Here is a 16,062-nt window from a genome sequence, read left to right on the forward strand (position 1 = left end):
GCGGGAGAATGCTAGGACGGGCAGGGCAGGTCCCCGGCCACTTGCAGGCCTACTGTCTGTCCAAGCTCCCCTCCAGGCTGGGCCTAGGGTTCTGGAGATGACAGGGCCCCACCTTCAGACAAAGCGGTCTTGGAGGGGTGTGCACAGGGAGAGACAAGGCCCAGAGAGGGTGCGGGTGCTCCCGGGCTGCCTTGTAAGCCCACACCTGTGCCCCCAGGAGGCCTCGGCCTCGACGGCCCGTTTCTCTCTGTGTTCAGGGGACTGTCTACAGCCCAAGTCCTGGAGGAGGAGGCTGGGTGGGGGCTGGCGTTGGCTCCATCTCTGTTCCCACTGTGAGTTCGGCCCCTAACTCGCCGGCAGGTCTCCGTCCTCTCTGGGCCTCGGCTTCCCATCTGTGAGGGTGAGTGTGGTGAGTTTCACCTTAAGGACCTCCCTTCCGGCCAAAATGCTCATAAGACCCGGAGCAGAGGGCAGGAAAGCCCTGAGCCCACGCCCTGGTGCGTGCAGGAGCTGGGTGCCATGGGCCCTTGGCTGCCCCGGGCAAAGGAAATGGCTTCTGAGGGGCCCTATCCTCAAGGTCCCTGCCGGGGAGGAGGCTGCCTCCAGCAAGGCCCAGGCAATACTCGGGGAGGGAGGCGCCTGTCCCCGTGTGCCTGACGCGCATGCCGAGAGCAGAGAAAGCGCTGGAAGGAAGCAGCGACAAGAGGGGAATGGAAAACACAGTTAAATAACCGCCAGTCCTTATGCATATTTATAGATCGTCCGGCGTCAAAATTCAATCAATACCTCTCCTGGCTGAAGGAAATGGCTCACGGAGGAGATCGAGGCAGCTCGGGCTGTGCCTGTTGGGCCAGGGCATTGCAGAACCAGGCCCACCAAGAGGCACAGGCAGAGGCCCGGCCTTCCCATCTCCTGCCTGTGGCCTTGCCCGCTTGGCCTTCCCATCTCCTGCCCATGGCCTTGCCTGCCGCACACGGCTGGGTTGTGGAACCTGCCTCTGTAACAAGCCCAGGCGAGGGTCACACCTCCCAGCCCTGCCCTCAGCAGCGGCCTGACCTTGGGCAACTTGCTCAGGGCCAGCAGGAGGGCTGAAGGGCTGGATGCACCTATACACACCTGTCGCTGAGGGGCCTGCGGGGCCGTGTCCCACCTATTCCAGGAAAGCAGCTCCCAAGCAGGTAGAGGCACATGGATGGGAGAGGGCAGCCTGAAGCAGACAGAGAAACTGAGGCCCAAGGAGGGACAGAGGCCATGCCGCTGTCCGTGACCAGTGCCCGGGAGCGGTGGGAGGATGAGAACTGGATGGGGGTAGGACAGAACCCCGAGAGCTCCCTTTCTGCAGAGCTGAGTGCTCCACCATGGGGAGTGAGTGTCCCGGGCCTCATCTGGGGCAGCTGCAGGGGGAGAGGGAGTGGCCCGGGGTCACAGGGCGGAGCCCCTGGAGGCCCCTCCAGCACATGCACCATGGCCAGGCTTCACCAGAAGTGGAAACTCCCCACAGCCAAGGCGCCCACGGCAAAGCCAGCCTGCGAGTGAGCCCACCCACCTGCGCCATGGGCCCCAGCAAACGCCCCCCATGACCCCCCTCCACCCCCCAGTGACCGTGTGCTGTATAGCCTCCGCTCAGGGCCCTGCCCAGAAGCTAAGCGAGGGTTCACCAGGGCCTGAGGGAGGGGCCACAGCTTTCCCCAGCGGGACACGCCCTGTGAGCCAGCACGTCTGCCAAACCAGTGGAGCCGGGACACTGGCACCCAGGACACTGGCACCCAGGAGACGGCGCTGAGGCCACCGCACAGCTCCGGGGCTGGCCTTCCCGGCCTGAGACCCTGCTGGGCAGCTCCACGTGAAAGACCAGGGGAGGAGGGAGCTGGGAGGGGTCATGCCTGTCCTGGTTCCAGCAAGGGTCAGGGGCTCCTCCCATGACACCCCTGATAACAGCCTCTGTGGTTCCATAGCAGAGAAAGGGCGGGCGGCCTGCCGTGGCCAGGGAGGACGGCATGTGAGAGTCTCCACTGGTCAGCGGGGCGGGGACAGCATCCCCTTCCTAATCTGGCCAAGGCTGAGACCGGATCACCCTGGGCTGAACTCCTGGGCTCCAGGGGCTGTGCCTGTGGTGAGGAGGAGATGGTCCTGATGGCACCCAGCAAGGCTGACATCTGCCCCACCTGCCTGGAGCAGTCCCTGAACAGAGACGAGATGCATAGCTCTGGAGGGAGACCCAGGCCAGACACTCGTACAACACAGGAGGGGCCGGGCCCGACACACACACGGGATCCAGGAGGAAGGACAGACAGCTGCTGCCTCAGGACGCCATGTGGGGCTTCCCTGGACCTGTCAGCAAAGGAATAGCCCAGCTGGGGCAACGCTGCCCGGGGCCTGCTCCTTGAGGCTCCAGGGTGGCTCTCCTAGGAGGGGCCCGGGGCACGGCCCCTAGAGCTGACACTCTGCGGTCCAGAGTGTGTGCACACGCACTAGCTTGCTCTCTGAGCCTCGATCTGCTGTCTGTAGAGTGGTGGCTATGGTGACCTACCAAGTCCATGGAAAGGTCGGGCGGGTTAACGGACGTGCACATGGTCTCAGGCTATAAGGAGCTCTGCCGGGCACGCAAGCATCGCCCGGGGGGACCCGCGCAGTGAAACCAAAGACGTGGATCTCTTCCCTCTGCCACATGCGCCCGGCTCTGAGTCCCTCTTGAACTCCAACCCTGTCTGAGGACTCAAGACGTCCTTGAGAACCGAGGCGCATCTGGCAAACCAGGCCATGGGCAGGCTCCAGGTCCAAACCCAGTTCCTCATGAGAGAAGCAAAGTGTTTCCCCTTCCCCAGAGTCCTGCCAAGTGGAGGCGGCGGGGAGGGGCCTCTTCCTGGCCCCCAGGAATGCCGCAGCCACTTTCCACCTCCCCTCAAACCCCACAGGCACCGGCAGGGCCCTGTGCTTCCCTTCTCCTCTAAAAAGCTGCTCTGATCCGTTTCTCTGCAGATACGCCCAGGAACCAAAAGGACATCAGTCCCTTGGACGCAGTGCCTGCAGCAGCGGCTGCTTGGGGAGACCTCCATCGTGCCATGTCCAAGAGCCGCGGGGACTGGCACCCCGCGCGGGGCACGTGCAGACAGGGCCATGGCCCTTGCTTCCCAGAGGAGGCCCCGGGCCTCCAAGAGGCTGCAGACATGCTCAGGGATATCAGCTTTGAGGAGCCCGGACCCCCCAGGTCCCGCCTTTGAGTTTGGTTTTCTACCCCAAGTGCAAGACATGGCTTCAGTCCAAGTGGCAGCAGCAGGGACAGGCTGGGGGAGATCGAGGTGCTCAGCAGTGGGTCCCTGGGCACATCTCTACTTGAGGGGACAGCAGAGACTACTAGACGATCTCTAGACAAAGGACAAGGGCTCGTGGGCCAGGCGTGCATGCCCATGCCTGCCCAGGCAGCAGACGCAGGGGTCTGGCAGAGCCCGAGCTGGGTCCCAGTTCCACCAGCCACAACTGTGTGACTCTGGGCCAGTCCCCAGCACCCTGACCTCAGTCTCATGTCACCCAGCGGCGAGGATGGTCACCATGTGATAGGGAAGTGAGAACTCGGGCACACCCACACCATCCGTCTGTCCGTCCGTCCAGTGGCTCTGCCACCCTCCTGCACGTCCCGCGCCACCTCGAGGCCCGCAAGCCCTCATGAAAGCTCCCCTGACCTCAGGCCTCATCAGCAGATGGAGGACTCTCAGCACAGCCAATTACCCGGTGCTGGTAATCACCCGCTGACTTCCACCCGAGTCCTTCAGAAGGTAATCTGCGGAGGGCGACTTGTAAACAATTTGGAGGGAAAAGATAAAAACCCTCATCGTCAGAAGGGCTGGACAACAGTGACTTAGGCTGAGGCCTGGCTCTGAGCGCCAGATCCGACCCCGCACGGGAGCCCCTCAATGTCTGCCCCCAGCTGCAGCTCTCACCTCCTCCCCTGCACCCAGGCCCTTCGCCACCCTCTGCTGCCTCTGTGAGCAGCTGCAGGCCCACAGGGGGAGGGTGCTCTAGTGGGGCCTTTGGCAAAGATCAGCATGGGGGGAGCAGCACACGTGGGCGAGTGGGGGATGAGCGGGCAGAGCCCAGTGAGCACCGCGGTGGGTCCTGGCTCTGCCACCCATGCTCCTCGTTCAGCTCACAGCACATCGCCTGCCCCATCTGCAGACGAGGCATCTACCTGAGCTCCCACCACGGCAGTGTGGTCAGTGCACAGGGTACCCACTGGCCACCCACCCTGGGCACGAAGCCCATGCTTCCTGGGAGGAGGAGGCGGGGGACCAGCACTGTCCTGGTCCCGCTGCAACCACAGGTCCTCCTCCTCCTTCCCAGACACGTGGGCTTCACCCGGGAGGCTGCTCCCCTGGCCTGCCGAGGAAGTGAACTGGGTCCCTTCCAGACTGGCGGATGAGCAGGAGCCCTGGGCAGCCTCTGCTATCCCAGTCTCCCCACTACAGGGCACAAACAACAGCCAGCACCTAAACCATCCTGCCTGAGGCTCAGCCAGAGCTGGCAGGAGGCCTCAGGGGCTCAGGCAGCAGGTGCAGGACCAGCTGGTGGATGAAGGGCCTGAGGAAGGCAGGAGTGACCGAAGGACAGAGGCTGTGTGAGGGCAGGGTTGGAGTAGTCACCCCAAGCGCCCTGCCCCTCCCGTCTGGGGTGTGGCTCACTCCTAACAAACTGCCTGCTGGGTCTCACTGTGGTGAAACGCACGTGACAGGAAGCTGACCGCCACAACCATTCTAAGTGCACAGCTCCCTGGCATTCAGCACACTCTCAGTGCTGTGCGGCCACCACCACAGCCCATTCCCAGAGCTTCCTCACCTCTCCAGGCTAAAGCCCACATCCATCAACACTCACTCTCCATTCCCCTGCCCCAGCCCCAGCCCCTGGCACCGGCCTCTCCACCTCCTGTCTATGGATCTGATGACTCTAGGGGCCTCGTGTAGGTGGAATCACATAGCCTGTGTCCTTCTGGGACTGGCCGGTTTCACCCAGCTCAGCGTCCTCAGGTCCATCCATGCTGCGGCAGGTGTCGGGACGCGCCTCCTCCTCGAGGCTATATCTATCATGCTCCACCGTATGGAAGGACCACACTGTGTCCATCCATGCATCTGTCCACAGACGCTGGGGTGCGCTCACCTCTGGGCTACCGTGAGCGAGGCTGCTGTGAACGTGGGTGCCCGTATCCATGAGTCCCTGCTTTTGGTTCTTCTGGGCATGTATGCAGCGGTGGACTTGCTGGTCAGTGTGGTGAAACAAAGCCACTCTTCCATCAGTGGCAGCACCATGGCCAAGCCCCCATCGGTGACATTTCTTCTAGAATCTCAGGCTTAGTCTGCAAACTCCCATGGCAGGAATTACGTAAGTGATCACACTTTCCTTTCTCCCTAGGCTGCCAGGAAGCTCCGATTAAAACAGACGCCCAACTTCACCGGCACCTTCAGCCCTCGTGGGCAGAACATTCCTGGTTTCCCACACACAGCATCGGCTGCCGGGAATCTGTGGAGCAGTGAGATCTCACGGAAAGAAAACGAGCACCATCACAGAAAACACGACGCTGCTCCGAGGACTGCGGCCGACTCAGCCTCCCCGGCGGCCCGGTCCGGAGTGGGCGCTTCTCCTGTCCTTCCACGAGCCACGGGAGGAAACCAGGAGCCCTTGGTCCCGCCAGGACCTAACGTGGGTCCCTGGGGCCCCGTGCCAATGACCTGCTTCCTTTCACGGACGGGAAGCACCTCATCCGTCTGAACCATCAGCTCGCTGTATGACTCCCACAGAACAGGGGCCCAGAACATCCGGGCTGTGGCTCCTTGGCCCCCGCTGTGCCCTGGCTTAGAGCAGCGCCTGGCACAGAGGAGGTGCGTGAAGGTGGCTCACGCATGGGAGGGGAGGGCTGGGCTGGTGAGCATGGAGTCCCATGGGCCCTGCAGAGCTGCCCTCCCGTGATCCTGCCTCCCAGGAAAAGTCCAACCCCCTTGCCTCACAAAGGAGGTCCTCAGGGCACAGACAGGAGCACTTCCCGAGGCCACCAGGTAACACCAGGCCCATCGTCCCAGTCCAGAGGCCACACTCTGTCCAACATGGTAGAAGGTTCAGGAGAAAGAGCCAAACACAGAATGAAGGTCCCACTGATGAGCCACATGCGTTACTAAGAGTCCAGCGAGCGGGAGAGGCCAGACCTGAGGAGGTTGGCTCAGAGCACCCGCCGGGAGGCCCCGGTACAGGGACATGCCCACCACACCTGGGCATGGACGCCGGCACAAAGGGGGCAGCTGTGGCTCCAGGAGGGGACGCGGCCCTCTCCCAGGGCAGCTGCAGCGTTGGTGGCTTCAGAATTCCAGGGATCTGGGGGCCACAGGGATGGCATCTCAGGGAGGGGGTGAGGAGGTCTGAGGAGAGGTGATGGGCCCGCCCCACCCTGGTCCCAGGGACACCGACCAGGGATGTGAGGTACCGCACCGCCTGCCTGCTGGTGCAGACGGGAGCAGAACGGTCTCCGTGTGCTTCCAGCTTCTGCTCACAGGGAACCCGGCAATCTTCTACCCACTCCTTCCCAAAACAGATGCACTTATTTAAACGTCACAGGGCTCTTGTCTGGTCTCTTTCCTGAACAGCACTTGGGACACTGAGGTTGGCCCCAGCCACAAACCCCACCCAGGCCCCCGCCAGGGAGGAGCAGGCAGGTGGGGCGGGGAGGGAGCCGCACTGGGGGGCTCCACCAGCCCTGACCACCAACCTGCCCAAACAAGCACCATGATGAGGCCACATCGAGGAACGGCTGGAGCACGGGCTTCAGAACCCAAAGATGAATTCTACTTAATTACACGCACACTGAGGCATTTAGAGGAAGCGTGCAGATGTCTGCAATTTACTTAAAGCGCGTCAGAAGAATAAAGTGGCGCGGCGGCTGGGAGAGGGATAAAGAGATGTCAGGAAGCCCCGCGGCAGAACATCCGTGGTGGAGCCTTGGTGGCGGGTGACCAGGCGCTCGCTGCAAACTCCCCTCAGCTTCACAACGTATCTTTAAATGTTCATCATCAAATGCTGAAAAAACCCAACAGGGTTGAGTCTGAATGCTGCTCCCATCACTGCTGGGTGACACGGGGGCCCCACGGGGCACAGGTGCCGGCCCAGGCTGCACACTTCACACACACAAGCTGGAGGCTCCTGGGTGGGACTGTCAGGTGGGGATGCGCCCGCCCAGCCAGAAGGTCAGTGTCCTGCCCAGTGCGGCCTCCACTGGACGTGCCCCTCTCTACCCAGGGCGGCCTGTGAGCCCCGACTGGCCTCACTGTGTGTCCTGCCCCGTAGCCTGTGAGCCCCGACCAGCCTCACTGTGGGTCCTGCCCCAGCTCGGTGCCCTCCATCCCCGCATGTGGCCCATCAGAACCACAGACGTGGAAAACGTGCAAGTGTCTTGGAGGTAAGGACGACGGTATTATGACAGATAACAGGAATGGCCACCATGCAGGCCTGGTTCACCAGGTATGTGCAGGGCCCTCCAGGAGCCATCACCGGAGATCTCCAAAGACAGCCTGCGGGAAAGGCCCGTGCCCTCCACATCCTTGGGAGCACACTGAGGTCAGGCTGCAGCCAGTGGGAGACAGAGCTGTGGCCCACCCCAGGCTGTGGGGTCCAAGCTGACAAGGCCCAGTGTCCCAGCTATGAGGTGGCGCATCAGAGGGCAGCCAGGAGCCAGAAGAGAACAAAGCGCTGGGGCCCCAGCTCCTCAGTTCTAGGCCTGGGGAAGAGCACAGGGCACACTCAGGAGGTGGGGACAGGGGTGGGGCAGGAGGCCGTGGCTGCAGGTGGGGTCAGGGACTGTGCCGCCCACCTGACCTGACTACTGCGGCTGCACCAATAGCCATGGGGGTCCCTCTGCCGCCAGATCTGGAGTTCCATAGGGTCCGCCCGATTTCTGTCTTCACTTCAGAACACTGCAACACGTTCAAGCCTCATTCTGCCTCCCAACATGGAGAGTCTGAGCTCCTTCCTCCTTCACACGCAGGCTCCCTGTGGGCCTCACTTTCCCCATCTCGAGAGGGGGCGCCAGAAGCCCGGCCAGCCACCGTCCGTGGGCACCAAGGAATGGGAGGGCTTGCAGTCCAGGAGCCCCGCCCACCCACTTCCAGCCCCTTCAGCGACACAAGGGTGCACCCAGTCGGCCCTAATGAGTGTGTGGACAGCTCTGGGCTCTTAGGGAGACCCAGAAAGGCCAGTGCCACAGCAGGACCCAATGACGGCCCTCCCAGGAAGGCAGCACGAAGACCTCCCAGGCCTGGTCTCCTGGCCTCAGCACCGCGGGAGGGCAGCGGCACTCGCGCCCAGCTCTAAGGGGTAACTGAAATTCTCTTTCCTCGCCAACCAGCTGTGAACTAATTACAAAAAGTTCTAACTAGTCAAGCCCCTCTCCAAGCATATGTTCCCAATTAAGTCAGACTGCAGCTGATTTTAATCAATCTTCCTTGAAGCGGCCCAACTTGAAGGCTTCTCCAGAGGGAGTGGGAGCAGGGAGAGGAGAGGGCATCGCATAGTGGGTGCAGGGGCGGCAGCCGGCTCCTGGGGCCTCGCTCTGTCACCCAGGCTGGAGTGCAGTGGCGTGATCTCGGCTCACTGCAATCTCTGCCTCCTGGGTTCAAGCGATTCTCCTGCCTCAGCCTCCTGAGTAGCTGAGACTACAGGTGCCCACCACCATGCCCAGCGAATTTTTGTATTTTTAGTAGAGGCAGGGTTTCACCATGTTGGCCAGGCTGGCCTTGAACTCCTGACCTCAGGCAATCCACCCGCCTCAGCCTCCCCAAGTACCGGGATTACAGGCGTGAGCCACCATGCCCAGCCAAAAGAGAGATTTTCAATGGTCTTGCAAGATTAGGTGTCTGGTGGGCAGGCACACCCAGCACGGTGACAACAAGCCATTTATCCCCTAGTGCGCAGGCCCCTCCCCCGGTTCCTCACAGGCTGAGTACTCTGGGGTCACAGTCTTCCTGGACGTTGCCTACTGGTTGTTGGGCAGGGGCTATAGGTGTTTTTTTAGGGTTGTCCTGTTGCATTTTGTTGCAGCCCACAATGCACTGCAATCCTCGTCAGCTCAGGGGCTCTTCAGTTATTTGACTTCTGACCTAAGTAGCTGGGCAGGCTGATAAGAACAGACGAAACGAGCTATTTTGCAGAGTAGTATAACTTTCATCTTAGACTAAACGTCTTTGGTTTGGATGAGGGCAAGTAAGGTGGGTGGGGTGGCAGGGGGGAGCGGGAGGCCGACAAGCAGGCATCGGTGATCCAAGCAGGGGCCTAGTACATCCTGTTTCTTCTGTAGTTTGGTGACCTAAGCCGGTTCAAGGCACTTTATCTTGGAAATGGACCCCTATTTACAGTATTTCCTTCAATGGCACAGCCCTGGGCATCCAGAGCCAGGGGCAGCCTGAGCCACCACAGGGCCTGTGAGGCCTCACCTTCCCCAGGGCCACCCTGGACGTCCCCCCACTAAGGGTGTAATCGCAGGGGGTGTCAGAGGTGGTGGCAGCTGGAGGGCTGTCTGGAAGTTTCCAACACTCCACAGGCCGAACCCCAGTGGCCTCCCCGCTTCACTGCTCTGCACTTGCTTCTCCCATGCCATCCGGGCACAGTTGTCCCTGTTGCCCTGACCCAGGGAGGAACAGCTCCTGAATCCTGGGCTAGGCTCGAGGTCACCATATCACGGCATAAACATCTGCTTCCCCAGGACCACCAGGCCCAGCCCTGTCCTCTCCCCAAATGGCCACACTGGCCACACTGCAGCACCACGCCTCAGCTCTGAGCAGCTTCAGGACATGCCTAGGGGCAGAGCCCCCACCCCTCCAAGGCCCTGGCAGAGCTCAGGAGAGGGTCACAGGTGACACTGCCAGCCCCACTCCTCATGCCAACCCCGTGGTACCTGACAGCCCTTGGCATCTCCCACAGAGGAGTGCTCCGCTAGTGAGCTCCCGAGCACACGCCGTCTGCGCAGAACGGGGATGGTGGCCAGGCCCCATCAGGTGTTCACCAGTGCTGGCACCGCACTCACCCACACCCCTCACCTCATTCACGCCTCAACAAGCTCCAAGGGCCGGCCACTGAGGACGCCTTGGGGAAAGGGCTGGAAGCTGGAGCAGGGAAGCCGTAAGTGGTGCCTGCAGGGATGCCTGGCCCCCAGTCAGCAAGCAACGTGGGCGCCAAGGAGCAGGGTTCAGGCTCTGCTCAGCCCAACACCCAGAAAGACGTTCAGCAGCTCTGACGCAGAGCCTCTGGTGGGCGGGCAGCAGCCCCGTGACCGCTCCCTGTACACCACGGCCCAGTTAAAACAAGATGACAGGTCCTAGGCTGAGGACAGGCCAGCGCGGCTCGGAGCTGCCCATCACCACAGATGTCACTCCTCCCATCGCCAGAAACTGGTCATAAAAAACAGATTTGATCTGCCTCTAATAGGTGCCAAGATAAAATCAATGGCCTGTCCAAAAACCCGGTAACCTCGAACCTGAGGGCTTCCTGCCATGCAGCAACTCAGGAGGATGAAAACCAAAGAGAAAGCACAATTAAAAGAACACAAACAGCAGTCCAGCCTCGCCACAGCAGATCCCGGGTGGGCATAGTGCAAATCTGCCCAGAGCCCACTCCACTGACACCAGGCGTGTGGGTGGCGCAGGCCGCAGAGGACCCCGGAGGCAGCCAGTGCAGGCCTATCAGCGGCATGGCCTCCCCGCCAGGCAAGGGGGTGCACATGGGAGGGAGGAGAGTTCAGACAGACGAGCCAGAAAACGGGTGTTCTGTGGCAGCAGGAACCACGGTCGTTCACGATGCCCAGAGAAATGAGAGGCCCCAGGCAGTGCCTCACCCAGAGGCTGCCCCGCCCTCACCTGCAGAGCTCGCCGCTCCAGCTGTGCCTCCAGCATCCTCTTTTCCTCCTCCAGCCGACTCCGCTCGCCCTCCAGCTCCTCGACCTTCAACCTGCAAGGACAGCAAGACGGTGACCAGGTGTCCGAGGCCAGCCATGCTGGGGAAGTCCCACCCTCTGGGTGATAAGGAGGTGAAAGGTTAGGAGACCCAGCTATACAGCTTTATTTCTAAATACATATCTGTGAAGCTCTCAGAGTCCAGCAATAACATCAAGAGAAAATTGGAAAACGACACAAGTACAGGATGGGGGAGTCCGTGGGGGCCCCTGCTCAGCTGGAGGAGCCCGTGCGGAGAAAGTCTCTGTCGACCACACCTTGGCTGGAAGCACAGAGGGAACCAGCCCGAGGCAGGACGCCTGGGAGTCAGTGTGTCCGTGTCCGTCAGCCACTCCCAGAGGGTGATGTGATGGCGGAGTGCAGGGGACACTGAGGGACAGGAAAGCAACCTCGGGACACCTTCAGAAATGAGGAAAAGACAGGAAAGGACTTCTACTGTGGGGTGTGGAAGAAGCTGATGACAGGGGACCACAGAGGCACAATTCAGATGAGAAACAAAAGCACGCTTCCAGGCGACCCATGGTGAGTTCCCTTCTCCACAGCGGGAATAGAATACAAAACAAACCTCCATGGCCGCAACCGGAATGGGGCCAGTTTTAGTTCACTGTAAAAAGCTGTCTAGTTTTGTCTTCATTTCTAGATCTAATATTTTGAATGGAAAACATATTCATGTGGTTTAAAAATAAAAAAAGTCTGTCAAGGCCTGTAGTGATGGAAAGATTACTCGACACCGCACAGGGACAGGAGCGGGGACAGCTATTCCAGCCTGAGAACTGCTCCAGGGCGTCCCAGCACACCACAACAGCAAGACCCGAGGAAACCCAACTCTTTCCAAGAAACCTAACTGCATCTCTGAAAAAAGATCAAGAAGATTGATACAAATGCAAAAATGTCTAGAACACAACAAGCTAAAATTCACAATGCCTGCCATCCAGTCAAAGATTACCAGACATTTAAAGCAGCAGGAAGACACGGCCTATAATGAAGAGATTAACCAAACAACAAATACCTACCAAGACGCAGCGTTGCACAGACAGCAACACTGGCAAACAGGGACATTTAGACAGTTGTTAAAACTACTGGAAGAATGCAACAGTTCAGACTCGGAAGAGACACAGGTAGAAGTGGAAACTACCTGTCAGATAAACATGCTGGATGGGATTAATGACAGATTAGAATCCGTAAGAGAAAAGTTTAATGTCCTCGAGGGCACAGCAATAGAAACTATCAAAAACAAAACACAGAGGCCAGGCACGGTGGCTCACGCCTGTAATCCCAGCACTTTGGGAGGCCAAGGCAGCTGGATCGCTTGAGGCCAGGAGTTCAAAACCAGCCTGGCCAACATGGCGTAACCCCTTCTCTACTAAAAATAAAAAAATTAGCCGGGCGTCGTGGTACACCCCTGTAGTCCCAGCTCCTCAGGAGGCTGAGGCATAAGAATCGCTTGAACCCAGGGGGTGGAGGCTGCAGTGAGCCAAGATCACCCCAGTGCACTCCAGCACTGACAGAGCGAGGCCCTGTCTCAAAAACAAATAAATAAGCAAACAAACACAGAGAGGAAAAGATTCCTGAAAAATGAAAAGAGAATCACTGAGCTGTGGGACAGCTTCATGAGGCATAACATTCATGAACGAGAGTCCCCAAAGGAAAGAAGGCAGAGGAAGCAATGGGACAAATACTATAAGAAAGTTCCACTTTCAATGGAAAGGATAAAGCCACAGATGTAGAAAGCTCAACAGACACGAGGCAGCGCAAGGAACACAGGCCCAGGAAACAAGACGCTGGCAGCCCCAGAGCACATCAGGACAAGCCTGCTCAGGACCACGGCACGGAAAACCATCTTAAAGGCAGAGGTGGTACCTACAGAGGCACAAGGCGGGGTTCTCACGAGAAACAGTGCAACGGAGAAAAGAGGAGGGAGAAATTTCTGAAATAACGAAAGAAATAAAAACCACCACCTTAACGGTGAAAACATCTCCCAAAACAAAAGCAAATGAAGATGCCTTCAGATCAGACACGAAAGCTTAAAGAATTCATCTTCAGCCGACCTGCTCTACAGAAATGTCAGGTAAGGCCTGCAGGTGAAGGAGGACGAGGGCGGGGCGGGGCAAATAAACCCAGATCTGCACGGAGAACCAGGAGGGCTGGAACAGCAGCTGCATTTAGGGAGATCTTTCTTATATTCATGTCTTTTAAAAAAATTTAAATTATCAACTTTTTAAAGTGATTAATAGATTAAACAAAACTAATGAAAATATATTGGGGATTTAATATATAGAATAAATAAAATGTATGACAACAGTATAAAGGCTGGAGGAGAAAAACCAACACTGCGGCTGTAAGGTGATTATACTGTATGTGAGAAGGCGTAATATCACTTGAAGGTAGGCTGTGGTAAGTTAAAGATGTATACTATATACCCTACAGCAAGCCCTAAAATAACAAAGACTTATAGCTAAGATGCCAAAAAAGGAAATAAAACAAAATCAGAAAAATACCAAAGTGGATTGAAAAAAGGTAAAAAGAAAAAAAAAAAAGGAAACAGAAATGAAGAAGAGACAGATGAGTAGAAAACAGTCAAATGACAAGATCAAAACTAATTATATCACAAACAAATTAGATGTAAGTAGCCTAACTACCACAATTAAAAGGCAGACACTCAAACTGGATTAAAAAGCAACACCCAATCAGACACCGCTGACAATAATGCACTTTAAATACGAAGATGCAAAAAGACATAACATGCCATCACTAAGAAAACCAGCAAGAGAAAGCCAGAGACACTACTAATACCAGAAATAGTAAATTTCAGAGCACATATTATTACCAACAAGGTAACTTATAATAATAAAGAGATTCATTAATCAAAGGAAAATAATAATCCTAAACATGTGTGTGCTAATAAAAGAGCTGCAAAACAAATGAAGCAAAAACAGCCAGAAATGCAGGGAGAAATAGACGGGTCCACAATGACAATCTGAGACTTCAGTATCCCTCTCTCAATAGCTGATAGAACAACGGGCAAAAAATCAGGAGGACAAGGACCACATGATCAGCCAACTTGACCTATTTCACCTGGATAAATGCTTCGACTCTTAAGAGCAGAAGACCCAGTCTTTTCAGGAGCACTTGAACTATGTACCAAGAAGACCTCATGCTAAACCATAAAAGAAGGCTCAGTCTATTTAGGAATTTCATAATTCTAACTATGTTATAGGACCATCATGGAATTAAACTAGAAATCAGCACCAGAAAGTCATCTGGAAAATACTACTGACAAAAGCATCCAACACCATGAAATACACAGAGATGGAACGGAACAGGCCAAGAAAAACCTGCACGTGACAAGCTCCGAGCACTGTGAAGAGAGCTCCAGGGCAACCTCCACACAGGGAGAGAGAGAGGCCTTGTCCACAGGCTGGGAGACTCTGGGTGTTGGGAACGCACTTCTCCCCCAAATTAATCCACAGAATCAGCAACCTCAGTCAAAATCCCACAGGCTTCTTTGTACAAATTGGCAAGCTGATTCTAAAATTCATATGGAGATGTAATGGACCTAGAATAGAGAAAACAACATTGACAATGAAAAAGGAGGGGCTACCTAATTTCACCAACTACGTTAAAGCTGTAGTAATCACAACAGTGCAGTACTGGTCTGCAAGACAGACAGACCGATCAAACAGAACAGAGTCCAGAAATAGGAGCACAAACACAACCAATTTTTGAAAAATATATGAAGGCAATTCAGCATAGAAAGGACAAACTCTTCAACAAATGGTTCTGGAACAACTGGGTGTTCTTGGGGGAAATAAAGAATTAAAATCTTGTACAATAAATGAAAATCCTGCTCAATCCTGAACCAAAAGTTACAAAGTTATTAAAAGAAAATACAGGAGAAAATCTTGTGAATTTGGGACAGCCAAAGATTTCTTAGCTATGATACCTGATAGGGTTTGGCTGTGTCCCCACCCAAATCTCATCTTGAATTGTAGCTCCCATAATCCCCATGTGTTGTGGGAGTGATATGGTGGGAGATAATGAATCACAGGGCAGTTTCCCCCATACCATTCTCGTGTGTTGTGGGAGGGACGTGGTGGGATATAATGAATCACAGGGCGGTTTCCCCCATACCATTCTCGTGTGTTGTGGGAGGGACATGGTGGGAGATAATGAATCACAGGGCGGTTTCCCCCATACCATTCTCGTGTGTTGTGGGAGGCCTGTGGTGGGAGATAATGAATCACAGGGCGGTTTCCCCCATACAGTTCTCACGTGTTGTGGGAGTGATGTGGTGGGAGATAATGAATCATAGGGCGGTTTCCCCCATACCATTCTCATGTATTGTGGGAAGGACACGGTGGGAGATAATGAATCACAGGGATGGTTTCCCACATACCATTCTCGTGGTCGTGAATAAGTCTCACAAGATCTGATTTTATAAGGGGTTTCCCCTTTGGCTTGGCTCTCATTCTCTCTTGTCTGCCACCATGTAAGACGTGCCTTTTGCCTGCTGCCATGATTGTGAGGCCTCCCCAGCCACGTAGAACTGTGAGTCCATTCAATCTCTTTTTCTTTATAGATTACTCAGTCCGGGTATGTCTTTATAAGCAACATGAAAATGGACTAATATCCAAAGGATCATATATAACAGAAAACATTGAAAAATTGGACTTTATCATAAAAAAACTTCTCTTCAAAATACCTGATGAAAGAACGAAAAGACAAGACACAGACTGGGAGAAAATATTTGGAAAGCAAATAATCTGATAAAGGCCTTGTATCCAGAACATATAAAGAGCTCTCCCAAACTCAACACTAAGAAAAATAATCAAATTTTAAAATGGACAAAAAAAACAGGTGCTTTACCAAAGAAGATCTACAGATGACAAGTGAGCTGAATGAAAAGATGTTCAACATCATTAGTCATTTGTGAAATAAAAAATAAAAGGCCACAGTGAGACACGACTGCCAACCTATTAGAAAGCCTAAATGAAAACCTTTAAAAAACTAGCCGGGTGTGGTGGTGCACACCTGTAGTCCCAGCTACTCAGGAGGCTGGGGTGGGAGGATCACTTGAGCCCAGGAG

At 55.9% G+C, this 16,062-nt stretch overlaps 1 protein-coding gene across 18 annotated transcripts in view; it reads right to left on the bottom strand.

The window, feature by feature from the left end:
- The window catches only part of MAD1L1 (mitotic arrest deficient 1 like 1), a 425,682-nt gene that overhangs the window by 135,871 nt on the left and 273,749 nt on the right, over nt 1-16,062 (bottom strand). For all 18 annotated transcript variants that reach the window (XM_055115663.2, XM_008973147.5, XM_063605596.1 and 15 more), the window contains one exon: nt 10,881-10,971. In XM_055115663.2, coding sequence (XP_054971638.1) covers nt 10,881-10,971 — 91 coding nt within the window. The remainder of the gene's footprint in view (nt 1-10,880; nt 10,972-16,062) is intronic.

The sequence above is a fragment of the Pan paniscus genome, chromosome 6 (assembly GCF_029289425.2).
Source record: "Pan paniscus chromosome 6, NHGRI_mPanPan1-v2.0_pri, whole genome shotgun sequence".
NCBI lineage: Eukaryota > Metazoa > Chordata > Mammalia > Primates > Hominidae > Pan > Pan paniscus.